Source organism: Haemorhous mexicanus, chromosome 6, assembly GCF_027477595.1.
Source record: "Haemorhous mexicanus isolate bHaeMex1 chromosome 6, bHaeMex1.pri, whole genome shotgun sequence".
Classification (NCBI taxonomy): Eukaryota; Metazoa; Chordata; class Aves; order Passeriformes; family Fringillidae; genus Haemorhous; species Haemorhous mexicanus.
This window is the reverse complement of record NC_082346.1, coordinates 2,454,194-2,476,496: the sequence shown is the minus strand read 5'-3', so window position 1 is coordinate 2,476,496 and position 22,303 is coordinate 2,454,194. Positions and strand designations below refer to the sequence as shown.

Below are 22,303 nucleotides of genomic sequence, written 5' to 3'. Positions count from 1 at the left end.
TTATAACATAGTTATGGAGAGATTTACAGTTATTTGTTGTTGCTTAAGTTGAATAACATGTCAGAAATTATTTATAGATTGAAGTTTGTGTGTAGTTACACACTGTGTATTTTCTTGTAACAACTATAACATTTTGCTTTAGATTAAACACTGTGTGGGGGAGGAGCTGAGTATGTTTGGATTTGTTTACTTGGATTTTACTATACAGATATATGTTTTTTATTGAAACCTAAAGCTGTTAAAGCTGTGGTGTTCATGCCTTTGTTCACCAGTGACTCTCAGTGAGGACCAGTAGACATGGTCAGGTTCCAAACACTTTGTTTTAGGAAGTGAATATGTCTTTGCATGAAGGGCAGTTCTTCTAACTGGAAATCCCAAGGGATTCTTATCTTCTTTACCAGGCTCTAAAGGGTAAATGTGAAATTTGAGGCCTTTGGCAAAACAGCAGGACCCCAGGATGCAGATGATTGTCCTTTCATTTGCTGTACTTGCCCTAAATTAGAAAGGGCCCTGTGGTTTTGTTATTCAAAGGAGTTGTCTTAACTGTTGGGTAGGAAATCAGAGAGTCTATGTTTGTACCATTTATAGTGTGCTAGAAATACACCATGCCAGCAAGTAATGGCTAGCAGATGTGGATTTCAGGCCACTTGGTTCTTCAAACCACTTTGTCTGCCTCAATTCTGTTAATTGACTAATGCTTACCTAAAAAAAGTTTAGGCAGTGGAAGCCATGGCCCATTGCCCTGATCATTTTCTTGATTGATAGGAACAGTTTCTCTTTGGGATGAGTATAGGAATTCCAAAGATGTTCCTTCATTTTTAAAGTAATTTGGACAAAAAAGCCAAATCTTGCAATTCTTGTAAGTCTTGCAAATCTTGCATTTGTTTATAAAACATCTTCCTATACTGATATATTTTTATGTTGTGTAATGTGAGAAAATTAAATACTTGGTGAATACAGTAGCAAAATTTACAATGATGCATTTCATTGGAAGCATAACCAGAAAAGTGCTGAGTGAGGTAGAGCATAAAGAACCAGAAGGAACAAAAATTTGCTGTTTAAATTGACCATCTGAAATTAGATGTGTGGATAACATGAAATTGAGGAATACCACCAGAGGACATTAAATTTGAGGTGATTTTAAAAAAAAAATATTGCTGTATTTGCATCATTAGTTTCCTAGTTTATGCATCCCTTTTCATTTACAACATCTCTAGAAGATCTCTCATACAAGGGTAGGAATGTAATGTGAGTGCACAGAAGGAATAGTTCATTGTCCCCTCCACTGCTTTTGGACACTTGTGTATTGCAAACATGGAAAGAAATTGGAGACTGTTACCTAAGGGTTTCCATCAGTGATTTCAGTGGAAGTTGGGAAATGCAGCAGTGAATGATGCTGTGAAGTGTTCAGTGTAACTCTGGACACACTAGGAAAGCAAGTCTGTGCCTCACACTTCCTGAAGTGGTTCCACTGGGCTGTGATGAAAACCATTCCTGCAGTTCCTCTTTCTTCATCGTGCCTTGAAGGAGAGGCAAGAGCACCTGGCACTTTCATGGATGGGCAGGGCCATTGCTGGGGCTGTGTGCTTACCTCTGCAGTCAGACAGTGCTGATGGAATCTGGCCCTGAATGTATAAATACTCTTAAGGGCAAACAAGCACAGCCCTAGTGCTTCATGATTTGTCAGAACTCCTGCAGTCTGGTGTTTCTGCCACCCTGTTCTGCTGAGATTTATTTGTCATTCTAGTCCCTCTAACATGTGAATGCCATGCAGTTTAAAAATACCTGACTTTATCCAACTATTCCTGGTCTGGGCTTTCTTTTTTAACTGCATTTGAACCTATGAATCAGTTTATGTGTGTCATTCTGCAGAACAATGATACTGGGGAGGTCTGAATGCTCACAGAATGCTTTGAGTCTTGCCTGTGCTGGTACATAAAATACAGTGATGGTTGTTACCTGAATTACATTAAAATGCCATTCAGGTTCTCTGTTACAACCTTATGCTTGTGGGGTTGTATTATAAGAGAAGATTTGCACAGCTTCTCTTTTTGTTTAATGTATTCCCTTTTTTGCTATCCTGGTGGCTTTTAATCAGAAGGGGAGGTGGTTTTGTGGTTCTTTAAAAGGGAGGTGGCTGAAGATAAACGTCCCATTTTGATTTAAAACACCCAGTTACTATACTGGAGATTAGGACTACGTGTCTTCCAATTGCTATATGAGATTTTCTTACTGTTAGGAACAGATTTCCAAATATTTATGCCTATGTAAAATAGTTATTTTTCTTTTACTTCTGCTATGTTGATAAATACCTGTTCTCTGGAAGTCCTTGTTTAATAATAAAACATATGAAGAAAATTAATATGTCAGTGAAGCAGCCTACACTTGAATGCAATCTTCTTCTTTTTAAGGGACTAATAAGATTCTTTTAAAATATTCCAAATAGATTTTCTTGGATTGACTGAGAATGTTAATGGTTCACTGCTTCATTGTGAAATAGTTTTAAACTTTTAGAAGCATCTCTGTGTGCATGAATCACCACATCATTTTAGGATTGAACCTTTGGCTCTGCAGCACAGTTACTACTCTTCAGACAATACCAGCTGGAGTAATAACCTTATTGTGCTTCCTTAAAAGTCAGCTGGGTGGGTTTGCAGTTCCCAGTGGCAACTCCATTCAGCTCTGGAGGATGTGATCAGAGTATGCATCAGTTTAGTTGATAAGTCATTGTAAATCTGCTTTCCTTAAGTGTAAAGCACTTGCAATAGTCATCATGATGCTTGTTTGGAGGCAGTGACTCATTTCTGTTTCCTGTTGGCCAGGCCCAGTCATTGAATAATGTCAGGGGGGTTTATTAAGATAAGTTTATTATTATTATTATTATTATTCCAAGACATCTAGGAATAATGTTTTCTTTCATAGCATGTTAAAGATGGATATTGGGAATTTTCTTCATAGTACCTAATGGGTACTTCATAACAACTGCAGTGTAAATTTCAGGATTTGTTAGGATTGGTTTATTTGTTTGTTTTCATTTTACCTGGACCATCAAAATTTTGCTCTAGGGATAGGCATGTGTATGAACTAATATGCCAGTGTGTCAGACAGTTGTAGAACAGTGTCAATGGTCTGAAAGCTCCTTGCTTGGTTGGCTGAAAAAGATGCTGTTATTGTGTCTGTGAAAATTGTGGAAATAACTGAAAGCAGAATTTTGGAAACAATACTGAAATAGCAGAATCAATAGTCATGCTGTCTTACTGCTGCTAAACAGTGCAGTTTATCAACACCCCCATGAGAATCCTGTCTGTGGCTTTTCCTTTGGAATAGCTCTGTCACAGATCTTAGGTGTGCAAATGCGGATGATTTTCTGGTTTTAGTAGTAAACCAAATTTTGATCCCTAAAAATGTCTCTTCATCTGCCACCTGATTTTGGAAGCACCTAATATGTAAATGTTTTTAGTGGTATAAACGATCTGTCACGAGCTGTACTTGGTGCAGATGAATCAGGGCTATAGAAGTTGGAAGAAATGAAAACTTAAGAGCCTTCTCTTGCTCTGTTTTCTGATGCAGAGTTGCTCTGAACTGTGCCAGACTGCAGCATCTGCACAGCAGCTGTACCATGCCCAGCTGTACCTCAAGTGCAGCATCATCAGCCAAGCTTTTTTCTTTGCCATCTCCCAGCAGACTTGGACTTACTGAGGGTGCTGAAGTGAAAGAATTGTCATCTTCCAGGGTACAGTTAAAGGGCCTGGAGCATCCATGGCTGTGACTGTGCTAGTTATTATAAAAGCCAAGGATTTTTTCATTGGCTTTTGAAGATGAGTGGCACAGTCCAGCCATGCCAGTATGGCTAAAATCCCTTCTCTCCCTAGCAAGGCAGATATTTCTCCATAATCCTGTTTAGGTGACCAGGCTCCAGTGTCCTCCAGAGTGTGCTTCTTCTCCATCTAGGACAGTGCTGGAAGCTGAAAACATTCTTCAAAGCTGAAACCATTCTTCAAAATGCACCAATAGTTGAGTGAGAAGTCCTGTGCTTAGCTCTCCTGGGCTTTTATGTGCCTAGCCTGGGCACTGCTGTTGTGGCCAGGACATGACCTGTGACAGGTTGGGGCACTGCTGTTGTGGCCAGGACATGACCTGTGACACGTTGCATTTCTCCCAGAGAATGTGCAGTTCCTTTTTTGGCACCACTCACCTTGCTGCAGCTATTATCAGAAAACAGGGTCTGTGGGAAGCCTTGGCTTACAATGTCATTGTTACTTTTTTGCAATAGCACTGAACACATGCACTTTTATCTTTTCCTAACTCATCAGTTTTGCCATGAAAGAAAACCAAAGTGATTCCAGCACTTTGAACAAATTTGAAGTATTGTAGAATTTCTGATTGTTTAATTACACAAGAAGCCATTTTTTATGCTTGTTACAGAAATCATAAGTTTATAGTAATGCAAGTACCTGTTTTGTGAGTAAAGTATGTATATTTTAAGAGATTAAATCAATCTTGATTATATTCTCCAGTACTGAATGTTACTTTGTGTTGTGAGCTACTGCTGTTCTCATCATTTGGGTCTGTAATTGAAGTAGAAATTGAAGTCTGTAATTCTTAGGGGTGGCATACCAAAAGTTTCTAAGTAGGTTGCCCTGCGGTTGGGTGTAGTTTGGGACAGCATATGTTGCCTTACACTGCAGAATTACAGGCCATAAGAAGGTTGCTTATTTACAGTAACATGCACAATGCCAAGGCACATGTGTTTAAGGAGTTACACATAATAGCTGTGTGAAGAGTTGTAAGGCTGGTGAAGACACCAGTTACATTGGGAAATGGGCATTTCTTTTGGGTAGGGTATGTGCACTCCCATGAAGGCCAGTGATTTGAACAAATACTAAAATGATGCATTTCTGAAATATTTTAGTGGGCTTTAATAGTCATGGAGTTGTACTGGAGTTGGTTTTAAACAAAAAACATTTCAAAGAGTTTCTGCTATTAATAGAAATTTTATAATAAAGAGCCACTTAGTTTAGTAAGTGTTCTTGTTTGTTTTTTTTGGTGTGCAGATATTTCTAGGTCTATTTATATACATAAAAGCATGTAGTGTCGAAGAACAAGGACATACCCTTAAATACAGAATTTTATCAGAATATTATTGTTTTACTCCCATCTTTAGATATGAAGCAGTTATTTCATGAAGAATTTTAAAAGCACTTCCTTGACTAGTATTATGGTCCTCCCTGCTGCTGCTAAGGAAAGGTGGCATCCTTGTTTGTGTTGCTGAATAAAGTGCCTGGGTGAAAAGGTGAATGTTGGTGTTCCAAGAGGAGCCTGTGCCATGCTTTCTGTCTAGGTTACAGTCCAGGGCTTATTCTTTTGCTTTATATGGTGGCTGTATTGTAAAGGATAGAGGAGAATTCTGAAATGGGTTCATGTTGAAGTGAATTTTACTTCTGGTTCTTACTGAAGTGTTTTTTCCTTTCAAAGATGACATTGCGATTCTCACCAAGTTCAAGCCATCACAGTCAGAAGGTATTGTACTAACCCATGTTTTACCTTGCTTTTGTCTGTTTCCTCTGTCCTTTTTTATTTTTTTTCCTGCTGGGAGCCTCTTGCAAATCAGTCTCCAGTTAATGTGAGTCATTGGTATCACATATGAGCCAGGCCTTTTGCAATGTGATTTGCAAGTCAGTTGTTGGCTATCTGTTGGCAGCTCTCCTGGTTAAGGTCTAATTGTGCATTTACATTCATGGTGCTTGGTGCACTTCTGGGCTGGGGCCTCTTTACCCCTTCCTACATGATGTGGGTGTGCATTGCTTGTGCTGTTCATGTTCAGGAATCTGGTTACATGTTTTACAAGGAGTGGACATACTGAGTGTGTTGTACTTTTCAGTTAATACATGTTTTGCATTCTCTTTTTACCTTCTCGTGTGCTGCTCTAGGGTTATTCAGGTTTATTCCAGTGGAACAGAGATATCAAGAGGATTTCCTTCCACAAGTTGCATAAGTAATCAGCTGTGGTACCGAGAAAGCACTTAAAATGTGGAACTCTGAATTATATTTGTTCTGAGGTTAGACTTTCACAATTACAGAGAGGATAAAATCCAGAACACCACCCCCTGCCCCCCCCCCCCCCACCAAAGGCTGTTACAGGCCGTTGAATTAGTTCAAGTTCCCTCAGCAGTATAGAAAATAGAATGTTCCTGCTGCAGGGACAAGATGCCAGACTGTTTCTGGCTTGGAAAGGAGGGTTGTGTGACAAAATATTTGGGTTTCTACTCCTGGACCCTAGGCTGGTACCTTTGGCCAAGTCTGCAGTACCCACCTGCCTCCAAGGGCTTTATGCAGCATAGGTAGCAGGACGTGGTAGGGGTGCTCCCATTCTTTATCCTGGTGTTCACAGTGGATCTACTAATGCAGATTTTCCAGGTGTAATTTGCTTTAGCAGAATAACATGCAACAGTGTTAACTGTCTTTGCATTCAGAAACTTATTGGTTGTATTTTACATACCATTGCTTGGTTTCTCATCATATCAAATGTATAGTTAAAAATTACAGAGACCATTTTCTGTAAGTGAACTTTGAAAGAGAAAACAATTGTAGGAAACAAAATGCTCTCAAGCTGTACTTAAGTAGCTTATTATATTTTTTTTAAAAAACACTTTATATTCTGCCTGGATGCAATTTTTGACATCAAATATTTGCAGATTACAAAAAGAAAAGTAGGCTTGTTTTATTGGCAGGAATAATGTAACTGTAGTTGTCTTGACAGTGCTCCAGTGTAAGTCTGTCCAGTCTGAGCTATACTCAGCAATGCTTCCTTAATGGAGAAAGAAGTAAGATGAATCCTCTTTTCTGAAAGAAAGAGACACCATTTTGCAGTGCACAGTCCAGCTTTTGATCAGCTATTTTCAAACCTGCTCATCCTTTTCCAGTGGAGTGATTCAGGTGCCTGATTGAAGAGACTGTTCTGCCTAATCAGCAGAGATGGTTGTTTACAAAAACCTTCTTGGAGCAGGAGCCTAGCTTATGGGCTCAGAGTTGTTCTCCAAGGGAAACTGGTGGCAGTGTGAATTCAGAGGCACAAACCCAGCCAGTGTCTTGATCCAGTTGAAGATGATGAAGGTACTGAATAGATTTTCCCTTTAGCATTAGCATTTTAGTAACAGTGTCTTTGGTGAAATGACTGTATTTGTGGGAAAGTCATGTTGGAGTTCACTACTGTCATTAAAATGAAGGCAGGTTTTTTTGTTTGGTTTATTTTTTCAGTTGCTGTTTTGGAGCTGGATTTTTTTGGGGTTTGTTTTTTGAACAAGAAGCTGAGTAATCAAATTCATATTACTATTTTTGATCCTGTTGTCATACCTCCATTACATGGGCATCTGTAATCTTGAGGTTATGCATCATTGACTGCTTAGCAAAAAAACACACCCTCATTTGGTCTCTAGCACACACTTCCACAGGTAATTGGACTTCCATAACTGAGGCAGCAAAGCTCTGAGTTGAAAGCCTCTGAGACCTAGCAGACATTTGAGACAAGAAAGATAAGTGATGACAGCAGATTTTTTTTTCTGTCACAGTTAAAAATACGTTTCTGTGAATGCAGGGTTACACCAAGGTAGTACAGACTGAGTAGATTGTGTCTTGCAGCATTTTTTCTCCTCCAAAGAACCATTCTTGAAGATTTTATGTATTATGAGTACTATTTTCCATCCTTTACTTGTTCGTAGTTCCTTGCCTTCAAGGTCCACATCATTTTCACATACAACAATATTTTTAAAAAAGGGATGTGTTTATGTGAATCTCTTTTTCAATGTTCTTTAGGGGAAGATTGCAATGGACCTGAAACTATTTCAACTGCAGGATCAGAAATTCCAAGCAGCTCTGAGGTAAGGTACAGCATGAATGGTGTTAATTAATGAACTGTTTGGTAGGAGGGAAGAAGAAGGGTTCTTGTGAAAAAGAAAATTCTGTTTCAAAACTAGTATTTCTTTTAGGTTGGCTTATACCTCCTTTTTATCCATGTAACAATTTTCTTCCTGTATTGTTTTGAAAGAGCAAAGCCATGAATATGACATGACACTCACTGAGTCTCAGAATAAACTTACCAGTGTTAGTGCTACAACACAGTAGTGGTAGAAAACAGTATGAGCTTAATGGTGTTTCCTGTATGAGTCTTGAAATGAGAATCACACGAGCCTTACATGTTTTGATGAAGAACATACTGTTTCTGCACAAGCCAGGTACTTTGATTTGTGTTGCATATCATATTGCTGGCTTGCTGGGGAAGTCAAGGCACACTAGAGTTCCACAGCTCTAGGCACCTTGTGACAGTGCAGCAAGATTCATGAGAAAGCAGATGAAGATTTGAGTTATTAGAGTACCTCATTATGTGCAACAGGAAAAGCAACATCAGCTATAAATTTTTTCAAGGTTCCTCATTGCTTAATGTGTAGAGTACACATTGTCTTGAAGAGGCAGCACTGTGTGGCCAGTATTCAGTTGAGAAACTGTCTTTGAAAATGTCATCTTTATATTGGTATTTTATATTCATTCCTATTGTCTGATTTCTTTATTGTTGTTACATGCTTAGAGGAAGATAGGAAAAGAAATAACTGTTCTGTCATCTCATACTGACCATGAGCACTGATCAAAAATAATGTCTCTTGAATTGAGTGTTGAAAAACTGAAGCTGTTCTGCTGAGCTTCTTAAAAATAAAACATGTGAAGACCAAATCTGGAAAGGGTCCCATGAAGACAGAACTCAGAAAGGCTTCCTAGATTACACAGATCTTTGTCTTTTTAGAGCATTCAGCCATATCATCCCAATGTTTTAATAAATTTACCAGTTCCATTTTAAAACTTGTTCATATGTTCACCCTATTCCCTTTTGAATCGGTTGTAGGAGTTGCAATCATCTTTTTCCCCAGGAAAATTTTCAGTGAATGGCCATATCAAATGCTTCACTGAGTAATGGCCATCATACCATGATAAGCTGATTCTGAGCTGCTTACATCTGAGTGGATGGAGATGACCTATTTCACCAAAGATTGGAGGAAGTCAGTTCATGACTCAGGACATATGAAAAGGCAGGAAGCATGGGACAAAGAGTGCAACGTGTGTCATATGTGTAGGGAAGTGGGATCTGAACCTTGTTTGAAGGATGAAAGATTCATGATGAGGTGGGAAAGGAGGAGGCTTTGATCTTCTGCACATTCATGTCTGGGAAAAATTTATCTGGTTATCCTCTCAAAATCTCTCCTTGGTAACTTCATGCAGCCTTTTCTCTTTTTCTCTACTTACGTTTCCTTACATAATAATTTTTCTTTATACTTTGTTATTAAATATCACAAAGTATTGTGATTGTCAAATTAGCAATATCAGTAAGTAGTTGGTAACTGGGGAGTTTTGTTGTTTTTATTGTTCCTTCTGAGGCAGCTTGTTTGGCCTTAGTTTGTTTCTGCAGATCAGATGGTTATCTGATGTTTGCTTACATTTAAGTTAGTACTTTCCTGTGCTTTGCCCTGTCCTACCCAAGGAACCCTCACATTGTCATTTATCTGATTTTTGCTTTCTGTGCATTAGCCAGATAGAAAGTTACAAGTTATTCTTGATCTTTTTGCCCGGTTTCACACTCTTATCAGCCATGACAGGCTTAGTTCTTGATGATTAATGTCCTAGAATTCAGGTTAAATCTATATTTAAAAGTACTTCTATGAATTAGATGCAATAGTAAGATAGCCCTTAATATATATGGGATTTTTTTTCATATAATGCCAACCATTCTCCTTCATGTGTTGTCACAGCTTCAGTTATCTTCTGTATAAACTGGAAAAATTTCACTTCACTCAGTTCTTTGCTAGGTTGCCTTTAACATCTGTGATGCATTCCTGTAGGAATTCAGCAGGATCTTCTATCCCAGCATGATTTCTCTCTCTTTCACCAAGACCCTTCTGAGCTCAGGTCAATATACTTTGTTCTTGGCTTTACAGATAGCACATTTCTCTATTAAATGATTTTACTTCTGTGATAGGCTGGTCGTTTTCTTGTCAATTAACAATGTATCTGCAGTTAAAATATATGAATATTTGGATTTTCTAAACCAATTTAAGTCAAGTAATTTTAAAACAGAAATAGAATTAATTAAAAAAAAAAACATTGGGAAAGAGTTAAACTTCCATTCAGGGCACTACTTCATTATGCTCAGTCTGTCTTTTCTTTTAGAAGAGAAAAGACATAACATCCTGCAAGGGTATGCTTCTGTCAGCAGCACAGAGAAAAAGCTAAGGCCTTATTGTTGATTGAGCTACAGAGGAGGGGAAAAATCAATCTAGATTTAATATGGAGAGCAGAAACATTCCCCACCCATAGTTCAGTGGTCGGTTGTTTTTTTCTTTCTTTCTTTTGTAATCTGCAGAGGAATATGTGATTTGCATAGAAGGAATGGTGCAAGTAAAACAAAAAGTGAAGAACAGTCTCTAGTGAAGCCTGCCAGCTGATATACAAAAGCTGGATGAGGTCCAGGATTCAAAAAGCTTTGGAGCAGCAATCAGTGGTGCATTTTGTCCTTCATGATTTTGCATTCTTGCCTATTTCACCCTAGATTTGTTCCATTTTTTTTTGACTGCTTCTTCTTGAGTCTCATTTTTCTTATTCTTAAATCTCCCACAGGACCAAAAGAAATAAGATCACTTGGACTTCATCAGCTTTTCATATTCCAAGACTTATAGCATAAATAATTTCTAGATGCTTTGTCATGCAGGGAGGCAAGGAGATGTTTTCCACAAACAGCAGCCAGGAGAAGGGGAAGAAAAAGTGATATAATGGGGGGATTTTTAAGTGAGTTCTGCAGTAGGGATTGCTTCAAATTTTGTCCTTGTTAAATCAGTAATACAGAGACAGCCACTTCTGTTAGGGATGGGCAACTGTCTTCAGTGAATCCCTGTGTAGGATCTACCTGAATCAGTCCTTAAGGAGTTCCTGTTCCAAGAAATACATAAATGCCTCTGAAAGTCCTTTCAAGCAAATTGGAAAATGAATGAAATAGAACCTGAGAAACTGTTTTTTCCTCTGTGCTTTCTATTTGTGCAGAAAGCACACTAGAAAAATATACGATGGTTTGTCTGCTCAGGGATTGTAATTAGTTGTTCAGGTTAATAAGTAAAAATGAAGAGGAAACACATTGACAAAACAGAATTCCTGTGCCTAAGAGGAAAGAAGATCACTCAGTTGTTTTAAGATTGGAGGAAAGGTTAAAAATTTGAATTTGTATTACATTTTCTAATAGTAAAAGTTCAGGCCATTCAGATGGAATAAATGTAAAATTAGTACAACTTTTATGCAAAATTGAATTACCACTTTGGAGTTTATCAGCATCTGTAGAGGTCCATCTATACAGAGGACTATTTGTTATTCCAGTTAAGAAGCACAAAGTAATTAGAGATGTTTGCTTGGTGTGCATGTGGACTCAGCCTCACAGAAGGCAGGTGATCACCCTGCTCTGTAAGACTGCAAAAACTGTGCCCTGTTCTACCTGTGGAGAGAGAGGAATTGATTTTGCACACTTATACATTAAGTTTTTACCTTTCTGTTAATTTCACACCAAGAAAATGCTTACTAAAAATTAATCAGGATTTTCCATAATGTAACTTGCTCATAAGAAAATCTGTGAACAAGCTGTCTTTATTTAAGCCAGGTCAGCAGAAGTAAATTGGCAAATTTATTAAAGCAATGCATTTTTACCACAATTACACTTTGACTTATAGGTTGTCTTTTCTTCAGAGCAGCAGGTGCTGCAGGTGTTCCAAATTAATTGGTTGGGGTTTTTTTCTGAAGAAACACCATCACATTGTGCATTACTTTTTATACCTGTCCATTTTTTAATTCAGACTGATGAATCTTTAAGTAGAGAAACATAAAATACCATTGTTAGTATTGCAGAGATGGACCGAATTGGTTTCAAAATCTAGAAAGAAATAAAAAAGTTACTTCTTCCAAGTCTAACAAAAACACGAGGGCTATTTTGGGGAGAGCTGGAGTGCATAAAAGACTTAAAAGAGTGGATTCCAGAGTGAGAGGGACCAGCCCAACTCTACTGCCACCATTGCCAGCTTTCTCAGTTTTCATCTCAACAGAGTCAGATGGATTATTTGAGTTGATTCATGCTTTGCATGTCATGTGTTACCAACGCTGGAGCTCCTTTGTGCTGTACACAGACTTTGCACATCATGAAAAAGCAGTGTGTTTCTATCAGAGTGCTTGAAATGTGCAGGAGAAGGTATGAGCACCAGTTTAAAAATAGTTAATCCTAATGACCTGAGCTAATTAATTTCTGACAGTTACACTGAGCAGGGTAAGATCCCATGACCAACAGGAAAGCATTTAACAGAATGCATAGGGAAGTTCAAAGGCCTTTGCCAGCTGTGTGTCTTCACCTCACAGCTTTGTGCTTCACTAGATGTGGTAAAATTCTGTCTCTGAAGCAGTGTGGGCAGTAAGGACCAGTGGGTGGCTGAAGCCTGTATTTCCATCTAACCATGGAAGAGATGGTGAGCAGTGGGGGGGAGGAGTAGAGGATGGAGAGGCTGGATAAAAGCAGATGGAAGGGTACCAGAGTGGATGGGGGGGAATCTGAGCAGTGCAGAGGTCAGGAGCGCAGGGCAGCAATGAAAAGCAAGGCTGTGTTTTCAGCAGTGTTAAGATTGTACAGGACTTTCCATGGCAAGTATTTATGGTGGATAATTGGAGAAAAACTTCCCACTTAAGTGTCTCAGCCCTTAGTTCTCTACTAAAGTGCAAATTTTTCCAGTAGCATCAGTGGCAGGAGGATTAGACCTCTAAACCCAGTTCAGACTACCTTATGGTAAGAGCACAGTGCTGCTAATTATATTTGCACTGTTTCTCTGCCAAAAAACAGATTGATCTTTCTGTTTATTTTACTGCATTCTGAAAAGGACATGTTTGTCTTACTTAGATAAGCAACTACCCAGACATGGCATCATTCAAAAAGAATGTGAAGATGTGTGTATTACTTGATGTGTAACCAGGACAGGAATGGACCTGAGTGATTTCTCTCAAGAGAAATTGTAATAAAATTAAAAAATATTCTTTAAAAACTAATCAACAGTACTTTATGAAAATTGCATTTGGGGTAATAAACTTTCTGTAGTTCTACAACTCTAAACCAGTAAATGATGCAATAATAATAATAATAAAATGCTGTTAATATTCTGCTTCTATTGAAAGTTAATTTAATTCCACAGAGAGCTATTGCATTTTCATAATGGACTTTCATAATTTGGTTGCACTGTTTAAATCTGTCTGTGGATTGTGTTCAAAGCCCACAAAAGCAAGACAAAACATAAGTGTGGTAAGATACTGACTAACAGAATTAGATATTGAGAAACTGCTGAGGTATTGTAGGCCATTATTCATTGCAATAGCAGCACCTGATCTCAAAGCCCATCAGTGCTGCCAGGCCCCAGGGAGCTGATGGCCTTGTGTGTAGGGTGGCTGTGCTCTGCAGAGGATCTGCTCTTGGTGTTCCTGTCATATCTGTGTGGAGTCTGGCCTGAGGATGTTGCAGCAGCCTCCATATCAACATACAGGAAACAGTGAGCACTCAGGTCTTGTACAATTAAAATCAGGTGTGGATCAGAGCTGGAATCTGGGAAGCCCTCAGTAGTCTCATTAGGTGTAACTGCAATTACTGGTACCAATTTACCTTGTCTACACTGTGAGATTAAGGATTTGGCTCTCTGCATTTGTTTTCATTCAGTGTACACTCTATAATTTCAGTTTGTAGTCAAAAACCAGCCAAGTAAGGGGCAGCACATTTGTTCTGAATGCCCACTCATCTATGCTGTGTACATTTTCTCTCTTTGGGATCAAAATAAGAGTACTATTAACAGTTGCACTTCACCAGTTCATAAATGATAATCTGTACCAGCTTGTTTAGACTGTATTTTTCTAATGGAAATGATGAGTAATACTGTTTAACTCTTACCAAAAATTGTAATTATTACTGCTTAAAAATCAGGATGGACCACATAAAAGTTGGTACTGTAGGCTAGAGACCAACCTGCTCTGCAGAATACAGGTTGGTTTAAACTGACTATCTCGACTGAAAATCCATGTGTCACTCAGAAGAGCTTTTCAGCAGCTTACACCAGGAGCTACACTGTTTCTTCTGAATTAGCCTTTACTTTTAAATCTGAATTAGCCTTTGCATCATCGCTAACAGCATTGTTTTTCCCGTGGTGCCACTGGCAGGGCCTAAACAGCACTGAGACTACTTTACTCATCCCTGAACATCAAGTGGTAAGCAGTGAGAAGTATTCATGCTTCCTTGCATGAATTTGTGTGGCGTCTTCTATTACAGTATGCCAAAACATCCCTCACCAGAAAATTTTCCAGTTTCATGCATGCCATCCTTCTAAAACCAGTTTTTTCTAGTTAATAAAAATGAATGTGGTTTTGCATTTATTCCTAGAGATGACTTAAGAGATAAATTCAAATAAATCAAAAGGATAATAGACAAAATTGAAAAGTTGAGATTGGTGGAGAAAACTGGAAAGTTTGCTTTTTTATCATTGTTTTGGTTTGATGGGATATAGGATGTATTCTGACTCTGGTGTTATTAACAAATGTGGGTTTCCTTTTTATCATGATGGCCTGAGGGTTCTGTGAGTCAGCATGATACTTTAACATGTTTTAAAGAGCAAGAAACAAACACTGACATCATTTGTAATATGTTGCCTCTTTTTTTCATTGTAGTAAATAATAAGGAAAGGCTCAGGATAGCCGCTTACTGAAATTCACAGACAAGATAACTATATAAATTCTCAAATATATCAGAAAATTAAAATAATCATTATTGTTTTATGTAGAAAAAGCACAAAAAGTCATTTGAAATAACTGAAGAAGTACATGCTGAGGTGTATTAAAACTGTCTGCTTGCTTACCTTGGGCTCTGGTGTCTTCCATTAACACGTACGCTCTCCTAGCTTACTTTTCATTTTTCTTGGTTCTGTTCTTGGTCAATGTATTCTTTTATCCTGAGAGGCTTTTTATGTGCATTTATATTTCAGTGCAAATATCTTGGTGTCTCAAACTGCTTTGAAATGCATGTTTTCAAGCTTTCAGATTTTAATGGGGTTCAGAATTGAAACATGAGTGAAGGTAATAAAAGCAGCTTGCAAGTTTTAGCTGCAAGAAATACACGGGATTTTGTGTTTCTTTGAATGGGAAAGGTTTTAGTTTTGTGTGCAACCTTATAACCTGCATGAAGTGTAAATTGGGATGGGTGGTGTTAAGAGTCTTGCTAATACACGTCTTTAGAGTGAGTGAGCTCTTCAGTTGTGTGGATTCCTTCAAGGAAGAAGAATGATGAGAACTTCATGGAAAGGGTCTCTGGTAAAGTGGGAGCTGAGTGCATGAACCACAAATATGCCATTTGGATTTTCAGGAGAGTTACCTGGATATTTGTGTATGTTCTGTAAATGTATTTCCAGGAACTTTTTACTTTTGGAAATACATTTCTATAATTTAGATATGTAGTTATAAAGTTATGTTTAAGTTCATATATATGTATAAATATGTATGTTCATATTTTGTGTCGCAGCACTTAAAGCCATGTGGTTTTACTGTAGCATGTTTTAATTCAGTGAAAAGGAGGACTATAGGAATATTCCATGCAAACTGGGGATCTAAATGAAGGTGATCACTTTGTTTTTAAGCCATTGAATGTTTCCTGCTTTTTCAGCTATGGAGATTTTTCTGTATTTCGATTCAGCTTTCAAACCTTATATTTTTGTCCATTTTTGTACTCTGAAAGTTTTTCTGCTGTAGATTGCTAATTCATAAATTACCTAGTTGCATTTTAATGTAGTTCTTTGGGGTTTTTACAGTGTCTGTTTTACATCCAACTTGCTGTGTGATTATCAAAGGTATGCAGTTAATAAAATAAATATTTTGTTTGCAGACTGTATCTTTTAAGCCAGCAAAATGTTATAAATCAGTTTAATGTTGTAGTTTCAGATAGTTTTTTTGCCTGGTAATGTATGACTATGATAATGTAATTCCTTGATGTGCTGTTGGGGGATCATAAAAACCATTCCATGGTATAATGTAACATCTAGTCTTTCTTGTTAGTCACAGCCAGAGGTGCTGCCCTGTGCTGTAATTAATGAAGCTAATGTGTTCCTCCATCTCTGCTTGCTATTGGTTACTGCTTTGGTACTGAAAATGTGCTCTAAACCACCCTCCCACAAAAAAGATCAAAGCTACAAAAGCAGAAGTGGAAGGGTGCTCAGGTCAGAACCTGCAGTCCCTTCTCTGTGGGGTTGGACATTTGGGACACCTTGAGGTCTGAGGCACTGCATTTGGGAAGGGTGTTTCTGAAAATAAGGAGCTTGCAGTTTTCTGACTGAATAATGTTGCTCCAGGACAAGTTTCCCTGTCTTTGAGGCGTGGACATAGAGAGGGCTGGGATGTTTAGTAGCAGAGTGTATTTGGAGGAAGATCAATGCCAAGGTGAGAGCTGTGCTGAGTGAGCTGAAAGGATACATTTCCTGTTGGATGGATAACCAGAAATAGAAATCCCTCAGAGTCCCGTAAAAACATACAGGATTAAATAATTAAGGTATAATCTGCAGAGCATGTTTGTGTTTTGGGTTCTGTGATACCACTAACCCATCATGGGACAGCTGCCCACACTGCCCAGGGCCCACTGTCAGTGTGCCAGGGGGGCAGTGAGGCCACAGAGCCATTTAGCAGGGTGCCCGTGGCTCAGCTTCAGCCCGCAGCCCTTCCTCTGAAGCACTCTGTGTGCCAGGGTGGTGGTTGTGCCACTTGCAGCAGCTGCTTTGCCTCTCCAGCTCCCTGGGCCTCAGTGTTTGCCTTGGCCCTGGAGAATGTCTCAGAGGCACCTGTGGAGCCAAGGACTCCTCAGCAGGCATTCAGCAGCGCTGAGTCTGGGTGGATCTGTGTCTGTGTGGGGCTGCCAGCCAGCATTTACACCCCGAGCCCAAGCCAGTCCAGGCAGGACAGACCCTGGGCTCTGACAGCCTTCTACATCCTCAGCTGGGCTTTGTTTCCTTGCAGACATCTTGTTCTCTTAGAGGAACGTGCCCCTTATTGACAGAGTGACAAAATTACCCTTTGTCCCCTTAAAAAGGAAATAAGCCCAGAAGTTTCTCTCCTCAGTTAGGTGAAAAGACATTTCATAGGAGCTGGGGGACTTCACCTCAGACTTAAGGAGCTAATTGGGCAGGAGCCAGAAGGTCCCTCCTGAGCAATTTAGTAGAAAAAGAAGAGAGCAAAGGAACCAATGGCTTTTGTGAGGTGTTTTACCAGGGTAGGAGGGCCTCTTGCCCCTGGCTCAGGTTTTCTCTGTAAAGAGTTTGTTATTTTGCCTTTTAATAAAACCTTTTTGTTTCCAGCACTACCACAGAAGCCATCCTGCTGATTTTAGGCCTTCTGAGGTAGCTGAGCTATCTTGGGTGTGAAATATATCTCCAAGAGCTTATGAGACCTGGCTCGAGGAGACTCATATTTCTGTCTCTCCTGTCACCTGTCCTGTTGAGTCAGGGTTTCCTACTGCAGGGCTTTGGATTGTGTCTGAGGTGAGGATTGCAAGCCTAGGTACTTGGAGGATTGTTTGGTTGGACATGGTCCAATACCCCAGCCTCTGCTGGGTGTCTAGAGAGAAATCATCAAATAGAGAATAACTATAACTATCAATATAATACCATATGAATCCTGTTAGTTTGCACTTATGCCACATGAAAAGAAAATTTATCTCTTTGTGATAGATCATTATAGCATTCAATTAACACATCTGTCCACAAGCTGAGTGGTCACAGCTCTTAGACAGATAACTAGACTAATGAGTCTGGAAAGCTGTTACAGGATAACAGGGGGGCATTATTTGTGTTTTGAACAGGTGGGGTTTGTAACCTGCTTTGTTGTTGATGGATTTATTTGATGTTTTGAAAGCCCTGGTAAATGCTGAATGTTTGCAGAGATGTGATTGCACAGAATCCTACAGTGAACTTGGATTGGGGAGACCTCTGGATGGCTGACCTGCCCCTCAAGGCAGTGCTGGCTTCAAACATAGATCAGGTTGCACAGTCAGTGCAGGTCAGTCCTGGCCTAGCTTAATCAGGCTGTGTTATCTCTGAGGATGGAGTCACTGGGCAATCTGTTGTACCCATTCCCACCCAACCACAGCCTCTCATCCAGTAGGAATTTCTCCTGTTGAGACTTGTGGTTGTTGCTTCTTGAGTTTTCACCATATGCCTCAGGGCTCCATCTCTTCTGTAGTTCTCATTGTAACTTAATTACTAAAAAGCTTCACCTTGCTATCTGTTCAGTGTTGGGAAGTTTTAATTTGGTTCCTGTATTGCAGGAGGAAGACATTTCAGAATATTTTTTGTGATGAGGTGTACCTTCATTTAATAAGTGCAGGTTGTCAAGGATCACTAACTGCGTTTATGCAGTTCTGGAAAGAGCTGTTAAGAAATAAGATGTACAAATGTTTAATGATTCACTGATAGAATCAATGCAAATTACCAACTTTTTCTATGCATTAAACTTGTAGGCACACATGTATGCACAAACCTTCATGAATGTGCAAGACTGATCTCGTTCTCCTTGTGAAATCCAAATGGAGCAAAATGGAAAGGAATAATTTATGGGTTTAATAAGCAGGCCTGTCACTATCCACAGTGAATAATCCTGTGTCTCAAAGGATGATCTCCAGGAGGAGAGAGAAGTGATAAGTGTTCCCCTTCTATTAGCAGATCTGACAATGACTACTGCATCTTCTTAAGTTGGTAGTCAGACCTTTAATTACTGAGGATTCTGATACATCTTAGAAAATGACCAAATTTTGATAGCAGTAAAGATAAAATACTTCTTCAGTTGTATTGAATAATCTAATTATAACTATGCAACCCAAACAATTTGGGGTGCTCCTTCAGCAGGAGCTTTTTATCAAAGTAACTATTGCTTATTGTTTTATTTCTTCTTTCTGTATATGAATTTAGTGCACTAGAACAATTTCTGTGCTTGTGAAAGTCACTGTCTTTTTTTAATCAGTGGTTGAGGGGGTTGCTAACATTGTAAGTTGTTAGAATGCACTTTGGGGTTTACTTGCTGTAAGGCTGAATAATTACAATACTGTTGATTCTATACAGATGTTAGCATGGTTCTATGCACTGTTTGAACTTGATTCACTTGGTATCTGAACTTGCAGTTTGCATGTAGTCACAATTATATTTGCAAAGAAAGACCTAAACCTGTAAGTACAAGATAGAATAGAAAAATGCTCTTTCTTTTCTGCTCCTGGTTTCCATGATTTTTGTGAGCCATTTAATCATGAAAGATTAAAGAGGTACTGCATTTGGAAGCAAAAGCATTTCTGAGGTAGCTGTCCTGAGTACAAAGTATTCTAATTGATCTGCTGTAAATATTTCTCAAGAAGATAAACAACAAAAAACCTTAACAGAATTGCTGAAGAGGAAAGGCAAAGAACGGATGGCAGCATTTTCAGGAAGTAAATTCTTTTAGCTTTTTTTGTGCTGCATTGATTTGCAACAGTGTTTTGTAGCTCCCCAAGGGCTAGGATAGGAACACAGGAGTTCTGGCTAATGCATGGCTGCTTCAAGTGCCTAATTTCAGCAGTTACCAGTGTGTCTAATGAAGATGCATAAAGTTGTGCAACACTATGGAACAGTAGGATTTTCAATTATTTTTATTTAATTTCAGCCTATTTAAAGATAAACACATGAATTATGTGGATATTACTACTTGTAATTTTGTCAGCTCTGGAATGACAAGGTTGCCATTTGTCATTTTATGTCCCAGTGGGTCTGACCTGAGCGTTACAGAAGCATGCATGCACTATGCATGAGCCAGTGGTTTGGAACCTTTGCTCTACACTCAAAGCCACTTCTTACTGCTCTTTTTTAAATCTGCTGAAGTATGGAAGTGATAGCAAGTAGTATTATAGAAATCATTGTCTTAAAACATTTTTACTGTCCAAACAGATTCCAGCCCAGCTTTGCCTTTAATAGAAAAGACATGATAATCATATTATTGTGCTTTTCTGATTTTTGGAGGCTATTCCTAGCTTTAAAGAACATGGATTTCTTACTCACTGTAGTTGGGGTGTATGTGCTTGAAGCAGTTGGTTCTTGAAGAGAAAGAGTGGGCCTGCTAACTGCTTGTTGGTTATTCCAGCAGAGTGGAAGGAAGTATAATCTGTTCCTGAAGCGACGTCTCAGGGTAAAGCAGTGATCAGTGCTGTTGCAAGTGGCTTGTATGCTGCAGTAATAATGTGCTTCACTGTGTGGTGCCTTCTGTTAACTGGGAGCAAGGGTCACAGTTACAAATAAATATTCTCAGGGAACACATGCATCCTTGCATGGTGTGAGAGGGAAAAGACAGAGACATAATACTCTGCTTTGTTCCTACTCTAATAAAATAAATCCCCAGTTCAGCCCTATACAAATACACTTTCACTGATAGGTGTGGTTGAAAAATAACAGCAACCTTCCTCAGTACAGTTACATTTAAACTAAATATTTGCTTATATGGAAAGCACTTTGCTGTATGTCTTGTATGTGATTTGATAGAGCTGAATATTGATATGATAATAAACAATATTACCTAATGAGTTAACTTCCCTAGGAGAGTGGGGTTACAGTCTTTCCTTTGCCTAACATTAATTATTGTGGCCTAATAGTGAAAGAGGTGGATGTTGTTACTAAGACATTCTGGCATGTTGCTAAATTAAAAGATGACCTTTAATAGATCACTTGGAATACTAATTACCCCATTACATTTGTATCTTTTATTAGGTGTATTTTTTTCCCATGAAAGTAAATACTCAATGTTGAAACATCACCCCTGTATTTTTGTGAGCTATTTTTGTGTGGTCATTGCTGGGACATATGTCTCTGTGGTGGTTGATTTCGTGAATGTTGTTATGTAGAGGAAAATGCATGAATTTACATTTTTCTACCTGCTTCAAGTATTCACAAGTATTGCAACACTAACATATATATATATATATATTTATTTTTCCTGTGTCAGTTATTTACATGTAATGCTTGCGGACATATGCAGTTAATTTTGAAATAAAACTAGATGTAGCCCTGGTTAAAACTTGCCCAGATATATCTTCAGCTCTAAAGAAACTGAAGAACGGTGGCAATATGGGGGAACTTCTTTGCCTTCTGATATTTTAGAGAAATAGCAGTGCTTGTTTTTTTAATTCATATTCCTGTGTCTTCTGCAGATTGATAAAAGACATCAAAGCAAAGATTCTATTTTCTTCAGGGATGGTGTCAGGAGAATTGATTTTGTTCTCTCCTATGTGGAGGATCTTAATAAGGAATGGGAAAAAAAGTTGGTAAGTTTGTCTTTTTGAAGTCCTCTTAATTTTTATTTATAATAAGATGAATATCAGTTACTAACCCTTTCGGGTCACTAGACTCATCTGGAATAGAATTCACCTAAAAAAATCTATAACTATGTGAAAAGCAATCCCGTGTATGAACATTTCTGTGTAATTTACTGTTTGTCAGGATCCAATTTTATTAAATTCTTGTGTCTGTGTTTATTGAATTGATCACTCTTCATTATGTAGGCTGAGCAATATATTATACAGTGGAGCAAAGTAATCCAAATTATTTTGCTTCTTCATTTAACAGTCTAGCTAAGACTGTGGAGAAATATTTGTAAATACTTGCACCTGTAAATACTTTCAAATGAAGGAGGATTATTCTTCTAAATAAGCAAAGGTCATCCAAACAAGATTTAACAATGCCTAATTTTTCACACTCTTTGACTGTAGTTAGAGGAGAAATAGATTCTTAGCTTCAATACTCAATGCAGTTTTTCTTTAATACTTTTGAGACTCTTTTCTTACAATATACTCTGAGACACAGCATGTCCTCCTGGAGCTTTTCCCTGTGTTTGACCTACTGTCTGCATCTGTGTGTTCATTCTTCTAGAAGAATATTTAAAGTGGCTTTGAGAAGAGTCCTCCTATGTAACAGAGCACAAAACCAAACTTTCTCTCAAATGCCAGTTAGTGATTAACCTTGAACTTGCCAGCAAGACCCAGTTGCCTGAGTGGTGATAATAGGTCAGATGGTATCAGTTAAGGACACCTCTTTGTTACATGCTCACACTGACACATGAGCAATCACTTGGCTAACATAAATTCAAGCTATATAAAAAAATCCAAGATAATGAGAGGCAGTCAAGACAACAAATTTTATACAAAACACAATATTTTTTTAAA

General features: G+C 38.5%; 1 protein-coding gene across 7 annotated transcripts in view; it reads left to right on the top strand.

The window, feature by feature from the left end:
- Window positions 1-22,303, top strand: part of ANO5 (anoctamin 5) — a 63,213-nt gene that overhangs the window by 5,777 nt on the left and 35,133 nt on the right. Inside the window, exons 2-6 of one of the 7 annotated variants that reach the window (XM_059848295.1) lie at window positions 5,476-5,520; window positions 7,813-7,877; window positions 14,260-14,307; window positions 20,233-20,277; window positions 21,293-21,406. In XM_059848295.1, coding sequence (XP_059704278.1) covers window positions 5,476-5,520; window positions 7,813-7,877; window positions 14,260-14,307; window positions 20,233-20,277; window positions 21,293-21,406 — 317 coding nt within the window. The remainder of the gene's footprint in view (window positions 1-5,475; window positions 5,521-7,812; window positions 7,878-14,259; window positions 14,308-20,232; window positions 20,278-21,292; window positions 21,407-22,303) is intronic. The other 6 variants (XM_059848297.1, XM_059848296.1, XM_059848298.1 and 3 more) reach the window with 6 other exon arrangements.